General features: G+C 42.5%; 1 protein-coding gene across 1 annotated transcript in view; it reads left to right on the top strand.

The window, feature by feature from the left end:
* The window catches only part of CWH43 (cell wall biogenesis 43 C-terminal homolog), a 45,297-nt gene extending 28,486 nt beyond the window's left edge, over positions 1 to 16,811 (top strand). Inside the window, exons 12-16 of the mRNA XM_059671603.1 lie at positions 3,286 to 3,435; positions 8,366 to 8,510; positions 11,472 to 11,533; positions 12,866 to 13,021; positions 16,677 to 16,811. Coding sequence (XP_059527586.1) covers positions 3,286 to 3,435; positions 8,366 to 8,510; positions 11,472 to 11,533; positions 12,866 to 13,021; positions 16,677 to 16,755 — 592 coding nt within the window. The 3' untranslated portion in view covers positions 16,756 to 16,811. The remainder of the gene's footprint in view (positions 1 to 3,285; positions 3,436 to 8,365; positions 8,511 to 11,471; positions 11,534 to 12,865; positions 13,022 to 16,676) is intronic.
* The last annotated feature ends 717 nt before the right edge of the window (positions 16,812 to 17,528 follow it).

The raw sequence follows: 17,528 nt of genomic DNA, 5'->3' as shown, positions 1-17,528 counted from the left end.
GAGAGGAACTGGATTGTCTGGCATTGGGGCAGGAACTTGGGGGCAGCTTTCTCCCTGACAGTGGTGCTTGCAGGGGTCATTGTTCCTGTGCTGGGACCTCCCCTGTCACAGGGCTGACTGGAAGCCATATCTGACTCTCCATTAGCCTGGAACACACTTTTTGCTCTGCCCTGGGGGTTCCCCGAGACCCCACCCCATCCAGTTTGCAACCCCACCCAACCTGTTTGCGGCCTTTCCATATGAATGACCTGTACTGGCTCAGGCTTCAGACTGCTAAAATCTCTCAAACAAGCTTCAGCTGGCACCAGCGTGCCCCAAATTTATCAATAAAAGGCCCAAGAACTGGCACTAGCACCAGCCTGCCTTGATTCACAGCTGGAACTTTCCTGGGCACTTCCAAGTGGCCCCAGGCAGTGACTGACTGCACCTCCCTGGAGGCCCTCATGCCAGTGTACCCAGTGGACAGCTTCAGACCATAGTAGATTACAACTCTATACACCCACAAATGACACACTCAAGAGGCAGACTCAGTGAGCACTAAAGCCCCACTGAAGCAAGTCCTGCTCCATGGGGGTATTTTCTGCACAGCAGCTCTCCCACTGTACTAGTACTCACAGTGGCTCCTCACAGGAAATTAGCTTGGAGGCCAATTCCTCCTAGAGATGCCAACAGCAATCAAGGCTCAACTACAAGACTGTGCACACAGCCCACACAGGGGTGCACTTAGAGTGCCCAGATCAAGTGACTGGGGAGGCTGAGCCACTGAGCCCTACAGGATACCTACTATACAAGGCCACTCTACCAATTCCAAGAGACATAGCCGCTCTACCTAATATGTAGAAACAAATCCAGGGAAGCATTCAAAATGTGGAGACAAAGAAACATATCACAAATGAAAGAAATGGAAGCAAGCCAACTACTAGATACAGAGTTGAAAACCATGGTTATAAGGTTACTCAAGGATCTTCATGAAAGTTTCAATGGACTTAGACTTTCAAGGACCTCAGTGAGAATGTCAAAGACATGAAAAAGGACCAGTCAGAAATTAAGCACACACTAACTGAAATAAAGGATAATTTATAGGGATTCAACAGTAGAGTAGAGGATTCCAAGAATCAAATAAACAATTTGTAATATGAGGAAGCAAAAACCCAATCAGAAGAGCAAAAAGAAAAACAAATAAAAAAGTATGAAGATAGTGTAAGGAACCTCTGGTACTTCAAACATACCAACATTAGTATGATGGAGGTACCAGAAGATGAAGAGAGAGAGCAAGATATTGAAAACCTATTTGAAGAAATAATGACAGAAAACTTCCCCCACCTGGTGAAAGAAAAAGACTTACAAGTCCAGAAAGCACAGAGGGTCCCAAAGAAGAGGAGCCCAAAGAGGCCCACACCAAGACACATCATAATTACTAGACAGGCACTTTAACCAACTAAGCCACGGCGCCGAAGTCGACACATCATAATTAAATTGCCAAGGGCTAAAGGCAAAGAGAATCTTAAAAGCAGCAACAGAAAAGCAGTTAGGCACCCACAAGGGAATGCCCATAGACTGTCAGCTGATTTCTCAACAGGAACTTTGCAGGCCAGAAGGGATTGGCAAGAAATATTCAAAGTGATAAATAGCAGGGTCCTACAACTAAGATTACTCTACTCAGCAAAGCTCTCATTTAGAATTGAGGGTCAGATAAAGAGTTTCACAGACAAGAAAAGGCTAAGGGAGTTCATTACCACCAGACCAGTATCACGTGAAGTGTTGAAGGGGATTCTTTAAGAAGAGGAAGAAGAAGAAGAAGAACAAGAAATAGATTAAAATATGAACAATAAATACGTATCTATGAACAATTGAATCTAAAAATCAAAATAAATGAATAAGAAATCTAATGAACAAAATAATCTGGTGAATAAAATAGAATCAGGGTCATGGAATAGACTGACAAATCTCAGGGGGAAGGGGGTGAGGGCAGGAAGAGATTAACGAAGGATCTTACCTAAGGACACAGACAGTAGGGTGGTGAAGGCCTGGGGTAGGGTGGAAACTGGGTGGTGGGGGCAATGGGAGTGAAGAAGGGGGACATCTGTATACTCTCAACAATAAAGATTTTTACAAAGAAAGAAGTGAATAATATCATTTGAGATAGTGATTATGTGCCATGTAGAAAAGGAAACACGCTATGGAGAAAGTGGCTGGGTAGGCAGGGGCCAGGGAGACGCTAATGTAGGTAGAATGGTCAGGAAGCTACTTGAAAAGCTCATGATGAGAAGAACCTAGGACCTAGCCATGGGAGGCGCTGCCGGAACCACCAGAGTGAAGATGTGAGACAGGATCAAGCTTGGTGTGCCTGGAGCATAGGGATTAATGGAGAACTGATGAAGAATGAGGTCAAGAGCGGGCACCTGACCTGAGGGAGCCCCCGTATCCATGCCTAGGACTTGATTTAATTCAGTTGTGATGGGAAGCCAATGGGGGATTTAAAACGTGGGAGTAATCTGATCTGCTTTTCATTTTTAATAGATCATTCCTCCTGTTCTTGGAAGAACAGAATGTCAAGGGCAAGAGTGGGAGCAGGGAGACAGGTGGTGAGGCAGATGCAATAGCGCAGGTGAGAGAGGACAGTGAGAGCCGCAGAGATGGAGAGAAGGGGGAACAGAGCCGACAGGACTTGGTAGTGGGTTAGGTGTCAGGGGCTCCAAAGTGAAGAGTCAGGGGCAGCATGTAGGTTTTTGACCCGAACACCTGAAAGGAGATGGTGCCGTTGAGTGGCATGGGGGTGACCAGGAAGTAGCAGCATTGTGCTCAGTTTGTAGCTCTCTGACTTAGACTGAGGTAGAACATGCTTTCACATCTTTATTGAACAGGTTTTAATTTCTAATCTTGTAAATTGTGACTTTGTGCCCTTGCGGGCAAGATTGTACATTTCCAAAAGTGTTGATTACTATTAGAATTGTTTATTCAAATGTGTTGCCAAAGTAACATGCAAGTAAAATGGATTTTGTGTATTACCAATTCTCCCCTTTTCGTGTCTCCATAGCACTTGCTAAAACAGAGTTGGTAAAATTCTGACATCAGAGTTTATTAGTGACACAGCGAGAAATGCTAAGAAACAGAGATACAATAGATCGGCAGACTGCCGCATACGTCTCCACCGCATGCCCTGAGTGCCCCTCGGTGGGACGCTCAAAGTGTGACATGTCCCTTATTAACATCATTTGCTTAGTCCTGTCCTGTCTGGATGATATGGTCAGACCAACAATGATGTTTCTTTTCATTCCCACACAGGATTATGGTTTTGTCAAGATATCCCATTGTGAAATCGGAGCATCACCTTCTCCCGTCGCCAGAGGGCGAGATTGCACCAGCCATAGCACTGACCGTGAACGTCTCGGACAAACTGGTGGACTTCGTTGTGACGCACTTTGGGAATCACGAGTGGGTTTCTTTGGTCTACAGAACGGGGCACAACTGCCAAGAAGCATTATTAACACATTACTTAGATTTCTATGCAAATGACCTATCTTTCTCCTTGTTATTTTTTTTCTCCCAAAGTACTTTTCCCTTTGTGACTGCTTTTAAAAATTGAGCGTAGACACGTTTGAGATGCGGGCAGTCCTTATCGATGGCACCAGGCAGTGATGATGGTGGTGTTAGCCAGCAGTTACCGAGCAGGTGATGTGCTCAGTATTGCATTTACTCCAACCTGTATGAAGTACTGATATAGCCCCATTTTACAGATAAAGAAACGAGGCTGAGAGAGGTTACATGACTTGTCCAACCAGGGCCACACAGCTAGGAGCTAGGTAGACCCAATTCAGAGCCTGCAGGGACTTGGGGCCACTGTAGGAATAGGACATTCCCTGTTCCTGCAGGGTTACCACAGTTGAAGGACTGTTGGGATCTGAGAGTACTAAACGGCATTCCTTTGTCCCTCATGTTTTCCCAGTCGACTGATAGGTCAGAAGAGGAATCTGGCAGGGCTACCAAAAGATCACTTTTAATTCTGATAAGCCTATTGGACAACATGATTGAGTGTGTCCACATGGAACTGCTAATACATCTCCCAATGATGTGAAACTGACTCCCCCAACAGCAGGGTGGAGTCTGACAGCTCTCACCTAAGTGGAGAGAATAAACCAGAAAACACCCTGTTTGCAAGCTAGCAGTTTTCAAGGAGAGGAAGGACTTGAGACAAGCCTGCCCAGTTCATTCTTCTAAACTTAATCTATAATAATAGAAGTGTAATATGCTAATTAGACTGGAGGTCCTTTCGGGTGCCTGCCTGCTGCCAGAGGGAAGCTAGTGCTGGCAGCTGGGGGGAAGGAAGGCCTACTCTTGCACGAATTTCGTGCATCAGGCCTCTAGTTAATTATAAAAGTCTTCCCCAAAAGAAGAGAGAGGCCAGAGATGATTTTCTAAGAAAGTCCCTCTACAAGGAGACATGAGGAATGAGGGTTTTTTTTAAATATATTTTTATTGATTTCAGAGAGGAAGAAAGATAGAGAAATAGGAACACAAGTGATGAGAGAGAATCATTGACTGGCTGCCTCCTGCACACCCGCCCCCCCTGCACTGGGGATCGAGCCCACAACCTGGGCATGTGGCCTGACCGGGAATTGAACTGTGACCTCTTGGCTTATAGGTCGATGCTCAACACTGAGCCATGCCAGTCAAGCTGGGCAATGAGTTTTATCCCCCCAAAATAATATTCATAACCGGTGACTGAGTACTGACTAAATCATGAATAATGCCCCAAATAGATTGTAAAAGCAAAGATAAAGGTATATAATTGATACTCTACCACAGTAAACATTCTGTAATGATAACAGAAAACACTGATGTAAAGGGCTGAGTCCTATAAAACAGGGCAAACAGGTTCTGTTCTCATTGATCACACGACGCCACTGAGCTTTAAAGTGACACAGCGAACACTAGGAACCATCACTGTCGCACTGTACGTTTTACCTGAACCAAACGAATGTGTCTGCTACCCTTAACTTCCTGTTGCCTCACATTTTCTCACAGAATTATGGGGATCTGTGTAAGCCTGCTTGCATACTTTCTGAAATAAGTCAGAGCATAAGTAATATATGTTTGCCTCCTTAGATATAAAACGGGTGTTTGGAAGATGGATGATATAGATGGTCCATATCTCTTTAAAAAGCTGTTTGGAGAAACACCTTCTATTTCTCCCAGTGATTTTCATGTAGCAAGTGTAGGCATTAAAAAATCATTCCACTGGCCTTAAAAGAGCACTTGAGTTGGGTTTGTCTTTTAAAAAATAGGCTTTAGACACTTGTGTGTCTAAAGGTTGCCAGGGTTTTAACCTAAGAAACAGGTTTCTACCCCTCCCCTTTTCCTTTGCTTTTCCCCTTCCCCCTTCAACTCCCTCCCAGCTCCTCTGCAATGTAAGGAAGAGACTTGAAAAGGAAGGGAGGAGACAAGACTGAGAGATGGCGCCCAGGTTGTGTTTGGAAGGATAGCCTCGTCTAACTCTCTATTAACCACGTCTTTAAAGCTCTCCGAATAACACCAAATCCTTGACTTGCAATCTTGCTCACTTGATTTAATAATGATGACAACGTCAGCAACTTTAAGAGCTAACCCTTATTGAGGAGATGTACCTCGGGGGAGGAAGGGAGTCAGTGTAGTTTCATGGTCAAGCGCATGGAGTTCCGTCCTTAGGGCTGGGCAGAGGAAATCGTGTTCCCAGAGTCAGAGTTGGAACCAGGAAGAGCGGCCACAGGCATGAGGCATGCAGCTACTTCCCCTCAGGGACTGGGGAAGAAAGACCCTGACTTCTCTCTCCTCTCAACCTGTTATCTCCTGCCAGAGCCTCCAGTTGGTGAAGCATAACTGGAAATCAGCCGACAAGGGAGCCCAGGAGATGAAATCTGCAGGGGTCAGCCTCCCAGGGCATAGAAAAGGACTGAGAATGGGTCTGGCTGGGTAGAGGAGATGGAAAATAACACATGTTACTTAGCATCATTTAACAATAGAGCTAATGCCTGCCTCTCAGTGCTTAGGAGAATCCAATATCAAAGATGTTAAGCGATCATTCTTTTCACTTTTTCATACCTTGAGACATCTTTTAATAGTACTCAGCTGTCCACTCTTGCTCATCTAAGCTTCATGCTGTCTTCAGATCCTACCTTAATGAGGTGTCTCCAATCTTCTAGGTCCTTGTGATCTCCCTCTATCTTCCTTCATCATAGTTTTTTTTTTCCTTAATCTTCTGGCTTCTGGGGAGGTGTAGCCAATGGGAGGCACTCGCAGGGCTGGGGGGCAGGAGGAGGGGAGAGGACAGGGTGTTTCTCATCCTTCCTCTCAGCTTTCTCTGGTTTTCTGGCAGCAAGTGAGTGTCTTGTGTGGCTCCAGCTCCTCCTTAGATGACCCCAGCTCCTTGGGGACAGCCTCCTTTGTAGCACCATCTCCCACCGGTCAGGGCTGGCTTCTGGCCTCTGGGCCTCCTCTGTCCCTCTAGCTGTAGAGGTGGTATGGGTTCCTCCTTGTTGCAAAACTCCAGTTGTCTCACTGGCTACTGTTTGGCTTCCTGTCTCCTAGTAATGTGTCCCTATGTTAAATTCCCTTTATTTGAAACACGTAGAGTGCTCTGTTTTCCTGGCCGCATCATTTCAACTATGATGTCCCATACTTCTTGTATAAAACGTTCTGTCTGACTGGGAGTAACCTTAATTCCTCTGCTAGCAAGCATATGTGTTAAAAGATCAATACAGAGTCTTATTTCTTTAGACTCAGTATGGCACATCTTCTTAATCTAAAGATCAATACAGAGTCTTCTTTCTTTGGACTCAGTATGGCACATCTTCTCAATCTAAGTTCTGTATTATCCACCTTCTTACCCTACTTATCCTCTATAGGGGGGTCTGTAGCACCCTGGTGGAGTCCTATCCATCCCGAGTGTGGGGGTTCTCAATGGGGGGGGGGCCTTACCTAGGGGAATCCTTTTCCAGGGGTTCCCAAAGGTGTGGACGGAGTCGGCGAAGACTATCCACCTTTTTCCTATGGTGGAGTCCTATCCGTCCCAAGTGCAGGGCGCTTACCTAGGGGTCCCTGTTCGGGCGCCAGATGCCGGGGTCCAACCCCAGCAGGTCCAGGGGTCGCCAAAGGTGTGGACGGAGTCGGCGAAGAAGGAAGGACACGGAGACAGCGTTCAGTTGATCAGCAGCCTAGCCAGGATCTCTAGCCAGGATCTCCAGCTAAGTTCTGGTCTGGATCTCCAGCAAAGTTCTGCTTAGGATCTCCAGCCAGGTTCTGTATCCATGTTCTCCAGCCAGGTTCAGTCACCAGGTTCTAGTCAGGTTCTCTTGCCAATCTCTGTAGTCAGGTTCAGTCCAGGATCTTTTGCCATGTTCTCTCCAGCGAAGTTCTTCTGTCTCTAGAGAACGTTCTTTGTAGGTTCTGTGCCTAGGTTCTGTCTCTCTTGGTTCTGTCTTCTAAGCTCTGTCTCTTTCTGTCTTATTACATCTGTATTTATACCAGTTGATTCAATCCTATCAATCTCTATTACAAAGGTTAGGGCGTTTCTTATCTCCATTCCAGGGAGTAAAGATTATGTAGCTTAAGCATGATTGTTCATAGTTAAAGTGATTAATTACCCACCTAGCACTTAGTTGAGGGGTTTTATTCCCTCCCTAACTTCAGGGAAAAATCCCTACCTGGGGAAGCAACCTTGTTCAGAGACCTTGGTTAAAACACATAGTGCCAAGAAGGTGAGCAAACATATTAAGAACAGTATGCCATATATGCCAGGTCCCTTGAAACAGCAAGCATAGACCGGCTCCCGGCATCATGAAAATACTGTATCATGCTTAGCCACTTTTAGAAGGTGTTTGCTTGAGAGAGCTGAGTAGATTCCATGAGTCCTGCATGCCCTGTGAATGTTAGGATTCTCCCTCTGACCATGGCTGCTTATGCTGCTGCTGGTTCTTTAAATATATATATATATATTTACTACTAGTTTCTAGCTGTGATACTGATGACCAAGTCTCAGATGGTTATTGACATAATTTCTCCTGATGAAGAGTTAACAAATGCTGTTTTTGGAGTAGATATTTAAATCAAGTTGACTCCAAATGATTTTTGGGGAAAGACCTTGTTGTTCTTAGTCAAAAGTGAGTCAGCCTACTCAGTTATTCACCACTGTCCCTCCATCTCATTCATTTCTAGAACATTAAGACATTTGCCTAGGTAGGAATTACTCCGGGTTTGTGCTCTACTTGAAGATTTTTTTTGGGGGGGGGGGGGCGGCGGCAGAACTTAAGTACTTAAGACTTTTTAAAAGTTGTTTTGCAAATACAAAACAAAATTACATTTTTTGCTGTTTTTTGTGTTGTTTTTTTAGAGATGACCTTGACAGGAAACTTCAGGCTATTGCTATTTCAAAACTCCTGAAAAGGAGCTCTAATCAGGTGGTATTTCTGGGTTATATCACCTCAGCACCTGGTTCCAGAGATTATCGACAGCTCATTGAACATGGCAATGTGAAGGTAACACAATCGTAATAGAATTTGATGTATTAAGTAACATTATGTTTCAGAACATGAGTTCATCTCTGGCATAGTGGATACGGCAGAAAGTGGGGTCCCAATGGACTCCTTATTGTGGCTTCAGGATGCTGACACTTATTATTATAGAGAATCTGTAAGAAAGAAGAACTTTGCAAAGAAGTTGAGAAGTCAGCGTTAGGCCGAGCTGAAGCATCTGTGGGATATTAAGGGAGCCACTCAATCGATAGCTGCATCAGGAATTGAGAAGGGCAATCAGGACTAGAGGTATAGATTAAGAGTCACCACCCCGGTCTTGTTTTTATTTTTAAATATATTTTTATTGATTTCAGAGAGGAAGGGAGAGGGAGAGATCGAAACATCAAAGATGAAAGAGAATCATTGATCGGTTGCCTCCTGCATGCCCCACACAGGGGATCGAGCCCGCGACCCTGGCATGTGCCTCTGACCGGGAATTGAACCATGACCTCCTGGTTCATAGGTCGATGCTCAACCACTGAGCTATGTCAGCCTGGCCGCTGTCTTGGTGATCATTGAAGCCATGGATGTGGATGACATTGCTGATGGAATTAGAGAAGTCAAAAGGAGGAACAAAGAAAACCCCTGATGTATGTGGCTGTCAGGGGGTTAAGGATGAGGGAAGAGAAGAGAAATTATCTCAGGATAGAGATTAAGGAGAGGCCAGAGGGTAAAAGGTAAACTTGGGGAGTGTGGAGTCACGGAGACTGCACCAGTTATTCACCACCATGCAACAAACCCCCTCAGACCTAGCGGCTTAAAGTAGCCCTGGTTTAATATTCTTACAATTTTGTGGGTTGACTCGGTGGTGGTTGTTTTTTTCTGGATTCACTCGTGTTGTCAGGTGGCTCGGCTGTGGCTGGGGATCCTAAGATAGTTCCATTCTTGGGCCTTGCTGCTGACTCTTGGCTGGGCCTGTCTCTACGTACAGTTGGTCTCTTATCATTGACTGGCCTCACTGGTGCTGTTGTGTGACCTTGGGGCAAGTTACTTGACCTTTCTGGGCCTCAGTGATTGTATCTATACAGTGGTGGTAGCAATTTCTATTGTATCATAGGGTTGTAATGATGAAGTATAAGCAAGTGTCTGCACAACCCTCAGCCTTGTATGTAGGAGGCACTCGACAAGTGGTGGCCACACATATGTATTGTGTGTCTGGCTGTACATGGAAAATCAAATAAAGTAAATGTACAAGTACAGGGCCTAGGAAGCACAAAAGAATGTTAGAAAATGTGATATTTGGCAAGTCTAAGAAAAAATTATATCCTAATAAGAGAAGGAATTCTGTGTATGTGTGTGTGAGTGTGTGTGTGTGTGTAAGGCATATGGGTAGTGTTAGAGAAGAGGAATTTTATTTGTTGTTGCTTTTAATTCTCTCTTGGTTTCCACTGTTAATGGTCAAAAGCTGTGTCAAGATTGGCAGTGGGTTCTTATATAGCTTTTTGTATCAGGAAGTTTATTAATGCAGAGTTTGGGTCATAAATGCTTGGATGAACAGATTTTTCTCTTTAAGAAATGAGTATTTAAATTCTGTAGTCTTAAAATTTGATAGCATCTTTTAAAAACCTAATAAAATAAAATGATAGCTAAGCACAGTCGAAGTTTATTATTCCCAGTATTCACAGCTGAATGGCTAAATTTTCATCACTTCCCAAGGCAAGTCCTTTTCTTATTTGCTTTTTTAATCACTACCATTTTTCTTTAAGTTTTAAATTTATTACAATTTTTTTGTGTATACTAAAGACATATGTGTGTGTGAGTGCGATAGAAAATAGTAAAGATTAGCAAACATCCATATGTCTACCACCAAGCCTATGGAAAAATTAGGAAATCGGTAATAAATTGTGTGTTGTTTTGCAAATTCACAGATGGTGTGAATACATTATGTATCAAGGGCTGATCAGGTGAGCAGGGGTGTTTTAGTGATTTAAAAACATGTTTTTAATTAAATGTTAAGAGTAAAGTTGAGCCCTAACTGGTTTGGCTCAATGGATAGAACGTCGGCCTGCGGACTCAAGGGTCCCAGGTTCGATTCTGGTCAAGGGCATGTACCTTGGTTGCGGGCACATCCCCAGTAGGGGGTGTGCAGGAGGCAGCTGATGGATGTTTCTCTCTCATCGATGTTTCTAACTCTCTATCCCTCTCCTTTCCTCTCTGTAAAAAATCAATAAAATATATTTTAAAAAAAGAGTAAAATTGAGAAATGATCAAAAGTCAGGTATATTTTTTATTTATAGGATTTTAAAAAAGAAGGAAATGAAAATTTCTTTAGTATAAAAGCTCCATATCTAGAGTTTTTGTAAAACTAGAAAAAAATATGTGTGTATGTTCTGCTTCTCTGATAAAAAATAACCCTGGTCTCAAGCTTCCAACCTCCAAAAGACTCGTGGTTACTCCCAAAATCTCCAGTGTTTGTCTCCAGTGATTCAATCTAACAAACACAGATTGAGCGCCTGCTAAATGCCAGAGAGGACCGGAGAGCCAAAGTGATGAGACTTCCCCTGCTCAGGACGGGGAGGGTGGAGACATAGAAACAAATACCCGTACAGAACAGTAGAGCTGGTGTGCATGCGTAGGGTGACCTAGGAAGGCTCTGTAACTTCTCCTCAGGCTGAGAGACCTGGAAAGCTGCAGGGAGCCAGGAACGTGTTCTAATCGCTGCTTTCCCTGCCTAACTCCCTCTCTAGACCATGTTCGTCGGTGTTCTCCCAGCATCTAGTACAGGAGCTAGATGGGCATATAGTAGGTGCTCCAGAAATATCTGTAGAATGAGTAAGTAACGTGGACCTCAAAGGACCAGCAGGAGCCAGGCAGAGAAAACAGCATGCACAAAGGCATGTTTATTACTGCAGCTCACACATTTTCTTGGCAGTTCAGAACAGAGCGCTGTTTTAATGCTTTAACGTTCTCTTCTCTGTTTATTAGGATATTGACAGCACGGATCAAGACAGATGGTGTGAATACATCATGTATCGAGGACTGATCAGGTGAGCAAAGGTGTTTGATTCTTTTTTAAAATCTATTATTACACTGGAGCCTTGACTTACGAGTTTAATTCGTTCCGTAACGGAGCTCGTAACTCAAATTACTCGTATGTCAAATCAAAAAGTGAACGAGTGAGACACGTGATGCTGGGCTGATGTTGTGGCATTCCCTGTGACGTTCGCTGCACCAACTAGCGGTGGGGTATCTGAAGCTGGCTTGTAACCTGAATTTTAGCTCACAACTCAAAGCAAAAAATCGGCCGAGAGAGAGAGACGGCTCGTATCTCGAAAAACTCATTAGTCAGGACACTCGTAAGTCAAGGTCCCACTGTACTGTGATCTTTTGAGTCTATCCTGGAGAGAAAAGCTTTATGGAAGCAGTTAATTAATTTTGTTACTTTTTATAAACATTGATTTAGTTAGTTATGCAGTTTAACATCTTTTCCAAGTCACAGCCTAATGATTTACGAAGGAATAAATGGCTAAGCAAATTAAATTTAATTATACAAAGAGGATACGATGTAAGCTATTTAGCATAAGTATGTATCTGTCAACATGTGTTAGGATTGGCACCATGTTTTACTGTATGGCATGGTGGAAACAGCATGGACCATGGAATAAGAAAGCCTTGGGCTTGAATTCCAGCTTTGCCAACTTCTAATTATGTAATTTTGGGTAAGTCAGCTAACTTGTTAGAGCCACTATGATATTGTGGTGAGGTCTCTAAAATTTTTCTTTAAATTTTATATCTTTAAAAGTTATATCTTTAAAAATATATCATCCCAGCCCAGCTGCTGTGGCTTAATGGTTGAGCATCAACCCATGAACCAAGAAGTCACCGGTTTGATTCCTGGTCAGGTCACATGCCCAGGCTGCAGGCTTGATCCCCAGTAAGGGGTGTGCAGGAGGCAGCTGATTGATGTTTCTATCTCTCTATCCCTCTCCCTTCCTTTTTTTCTAAAATCAATAAAACATAGCTAAAAATATGTATACATATCATCTCATGCCAAAAAGTGAATATTTTAGATATATTCCAAAATATATTGTGTGAGAGGCAATTTGTATAGACAGAATATTCATTAGTGTAAACAAGTAGAGTAAGGTTGCCAACTATGTTTAGTTAATTAAACAATGTGCATGTTCTTTATTCACTTATGTTGTAAAAGTAATATGTTGATAAATATTTAGAGTAACAAGTCAAGATAATTCTAGTGAAACACAGGGTAGCGTTAGAAATGGGAAATTGGCTTAATAATGAAGGTGTTACCTACTAGATCTCATCACATTTCCGAATGACAATAAAATCTTTACAAACCATTTCTATTCCTGCCACAGATTGGGTTATGCAAGAATTTCTCATGCTGAACTGAGCGACTCTGAAATCCAGATGGCCAAGTTTAGGATCCCTGATGACCCCATTAATTATAGAGACAACCACAAAGTGGTCACAGACCACAGGGAAGTTCCCAAGAAAATTCATTTCAATCCCAGGTGAGTGAGCTCCTTGATGTTGTAGACTACAGATATGAGACACAGCACCCCCTCTAGGGACCTGTTACCCCACAACGAGCTACACATTCTGTTTGGTTCTAGAGGTTCATTCAGGTAGGGGAGCTCAAGGTAAAGATGATAAAATCTGGTTTGGGGTCCTTGCCTTTTGAGATGGAGAAATGTGTTGTTAGTCCTTCTTCAGGTGAAAAGCTCACATAGGCATCATCATCACCATGGCCGTCATTAACACCACAGCAAGAGCTGACACTGGAGTGTTCGGTGTCCCAGACCCCGACCTAAGTGCTTTGTGCGTTATCTTGGTTCATCCCCCTTGGGCTGGTGCTTTTGTTATCCCCACCTGACAGGCAAGGAGCTCAGACTGAGGAACAGGAAGTAACGTCACTGCAGGGCTAGTCGGCGACTGGGCCATGAAGTGCGGAGGAAGCCCCTTAGTGTCGTTGAGTTGCTGTGGCTCTCATCAGGACTTCCTGGTGGTCTGGGCTTTGCATTTTAAAATATCTTTCCAGGTTATTCTAATGAGCCGATAGGATGGAGACTATAGAGAGTGTATCATTCATTTCCATCGCAGATATTCTGCCATGTGAATTATATTGAGTTTTAAATATGTTACCTGAAGTTATCTGAGAAATCTATTTGCAGCAAAAGATGTGATTTGGAGTATGTGTTCTTTCCTTCTCCCACGACTGGACAATGAGAAGAAACATCTGCATAAAACCAAACCCAGAACACGTCATGTACATTATTAGTACTTGACATTTCTACTAGTTTTACTGACAAATACCTATAGAGACTTCTCAGACCTTATTTTGTTTAGGGGGAAGAAAAAGGATACTTATTCATTTTTTTTCTTCCTTGTCTCTCCTCACGACGAGAAAAAACTGGACCAGAGTGTAGGCAATGCATGTAAGGAGAGCTATAACCAAGTCTTGATTTGCTTCCATTGCTGTACTTGGTATTTCCCTTTGTAAGTGCAACGTGGTTGTGAGGAGCAGGGGCTGGGGTCAAGCTGCCCAGCTCAATTCCTCGTCTTGCTGGTGAACAGCTGCGTAACTGGGCAAGCCGCCTGGCCTCTCCAAGCCTCACCTCTCTCATCTGCAAAATGGGGGGAATAGCAGTGCCTCCCTCCAACGTTATTTGAAGTTTGAATGAGACATAACCTTTTCAGAATGGTCAGTTCATGGTCAGTGCTCAGTAGCCAGCAGCTGCAATAGCAACAGTAGTATTTGTTGTATTAACAGTTAAGCAAAAGGCATAGAAAGTTTCCTTTTGCTGATTGAGATGACTTCTAAAATGGAAGTTAGAAGATCTGGGAAGTTGAAGTTAAAGATATTCCCATTTCCTTATTCTTCACACCAGGAGTGTGGAGAAGTTCAAATAAAATATTTTTGGCTAAACCGATGTTTGACTCTCACATCGATGTTTCCTTCTCCCGCTCTCTTCCTCTCTCTCTAAAAATAAAAAAAAAATGTATATTTTTTAAAAACCACATTTTTGGCTAATCCCAAATGAGCTAGATCCCACTCAGTTTAGTTATGAAAATAACAGAAGCATAAGTAAAAGGCCTGCCTTAATTTAAAAATTTATTATCAAATGTACATACCAGTGAAGACTTATAAAATAGAAATAGTAAAAGAATACTAAGTTCACCAAAAGTCCCATTCTTTAATTCAACAAAATATTCATAGAGTCCCATGATGCCAGCACCTGTGAGGCCCTGTGCTAGATGCAGAGGACACAGTGGGGAGTAAGACCAAGTCTCTGTGCCATAAAGCTTACGTTCTGGTGGGGAGAGAGACAATTCAAGGGTTAACCCTGGTAAAGTTTTTGGATACATTTTTGCTACTTATAATGCATATATATCTATATATTACACAATTACCCCAACTTGGCAAATGTATGAAACATATGTATATGTGTGTATTCGTTCTATTTATTAAGCTGACTTTTCCATCTAAACAATATATTATGAACTTCCTTCCATAATAAAGTATTCCTCTGAAAATATATATTTTTTTAAATATATTTTATTGATTTTTTACAGAGAGGAAGGGAGAGAGATAGAGAGTTAGAAACATCGATGAGAGAGAAACATCGATCAGCTGCCTCCTGCACATCCCCCACTGGGGATATGCCCGCAACCCAGGTACATGCCCTTGACCGGAATCGAACCTGTGACCTTTCAGTCCGCAGGCCGGTGCTCTATCCACTGAGCCAAACCGGTTTCAGCCTCTGAAAATATTTTTAATGATTGCAGAATATTCCAGTGCATAGATGGATCAGACGTTAGCTAACCCATATCTTTGTTTATGCATATTTTATTTTTTCATTAATATGAAAAATCTCCAAGGGATTTCTTATAACTTTGGGCATAGCCTTGGTTACTTACTTAGGACTCAGTTCTAGATGTGGAACAGCAGGGTCAAAGGTTGGGCAAAATTTTGATTTTTTTTATCATTATTGTTTTGAGATGACAAAGCAAACAGATCTCCCATCTCCTACATTGGGGAGGTTATTTGCTGATGAAGAAAAGGAAGTCAAGGGCTTCATTTTCTCAGGTCTTAGCTTCCTTTGTATTTCATCATACCAGCTAGAGCCATATCATTCATTAGCTTTTCATCAGCGAAGTAAACAGCTGCAGCACGTAAGCATTAGAGGAAGACCTAGAAGTTGCAATTGTACCAGAACAGATTTTATACATGTGTAATTGTAACATGAACAACACTTCAGATTTCATGATCCCTATGTTACCAGAGAATTAAACTTTCCTGTCACTTGTGGAAGCGAGGCTCTTGAAATATCTTTAGAAAATGAATTTTCTAAGATTTTCACAGATGTGGATGAAGGCTTTCACAGATGAGATGTGGAAGAAGTCTTTATTTGTGTGAAGTTACGTTTCTCAGGTTCCAAAGTCCCTGCCTCTTAAGCCCGTCCTGGAAAGGGTGCAGCTGTGGTCCTAGTAGAGTCAAAAGCAAGGCCAATGTCCAGCGCTTCTGTTCCATGGTGCAGCTGGGTGTAGTTCAGCACTCAGGCCAGATTAAAGTCTATCAGTCCATTGTGGGTGCCCCACATGGCCATGAGCGTGTGGACACAGGGGAGCACAGCCCTTGGAACTGGAGAGCGCGTTTCTTTGGTAGAAGTTTATATATTCCGGTTTCGCACACTTGCAGTAGCGACGCCTATTCTGCTTGACTCGCTTTCAAGTGTGATTGATGGGCAAGCACCCTCCCACGTCACTCAGACCTTACTGGGCATGTGCCTACCAGTATTTAAATAACCAGGTTATTTGCAATGGCATCACCTTCACCTATAAAATGGATATTATTAGAGCTGAGGACTAGAGAGAAAAATCTAGATTTATTTTTCAATAAGGTTATCAGCCAATAATTCTTAAACAGCTGTGCTTTTGGAGTGATCCATAACCATGGAAAGAGGACTTTGATGGTTAAAATGTTTGTCTGCCATTCCCAGATGCATGAATCCTTTTTTATTTCTTCATTTGCTATCTTATAAATTGATCACATCTCTCCGGGTTGTATGATAGATAAGTAAAAGCACAATGGATTATGTTTGAAATTTTACATAAGAGCATACCTTTCTAAATGGTTTTTACATGTCAATTACTTTTTTTTTTTAGATTTGGATCCTACAAAGAAGGACACAATTATGAGAACAACCATCATTTTCATATGAGTACACCGAAATACTTTTTATGAACTATTTAAAACAAGAATTCACTGACTGAGCAAGTCTAAAGAAAATAAAAAGAAAAGATGGATGAAAGTGGGAAACGACATACACAAAAACCCTCAATTTTGAAAATGTATGGTATCTATTCAGTGGGAAATTCTATCAATCTATAAAATATATTGCTTAATAAATATTTCTCCAAATTGTTTTTGTTATTTTTTACAAAAATAACAATGTAGGGTAATATAAGAAAGTTTTTCTACTAGAGATAAAATCATTATAATGTCTTACCTTTGTAATGCTTTAAAATAAGACATTGATTTATTGATGAGCTGGAAGAACTATTTACAAAAATCAAGCAGTCTTAAATCCCTCTTGGGACAAAGCAGGGGGGGAAATGTTTCAATAGTAAGTCTAATTGTTAGAAGAATAGTATGGACAAAAACCTATTGCTGACTCAGCAGTAGCAGCATGCCGATCATCATCCTCCTCCGACCTGTGGTAGGATCACCTGTCTTTTCTCCCATGCTTATCTCACTCCGTGCCTGTGATGTCTCCAGTCAGGTCACCAGCTCAGGGAGCACACCTCAGCACACAGAGGGGTCCCATGGAGTGAAATTTCTTCCCTAGAATTAAGCAGATAGATGGTGGGAGAATTCAGCCCAAGAGCATGGTCTCCATAGAAATAGTGATTGGAATGCTCTTCAGGGAGGCACATAACATCATAGACCTGGAATGGGCTCTGAATGTTGTTTTATCTTTGGGGCAGAGATAAAAATGACAAGAGCCGAAACCAGTT

The sequence above is a fragment of the Myotis daubentonii genome, chromosome 1, assembly GCF_963259705.1.
Source record: "Myotis daubentonii chromosome 1, mMyoDau2.1, whole genome shotgun sequence".
Taxonomy (NCBI): Eukaryota; Metazoa; Chordata; class Mammalia; order Chiroptera; family Vespertilionidae; genus Myotis; species Myotis daubentonii.
Note: the sequence above shows the minus strand (reverse complement) of the source record. Positions and strands in the feature narration are given on the sequence as shown.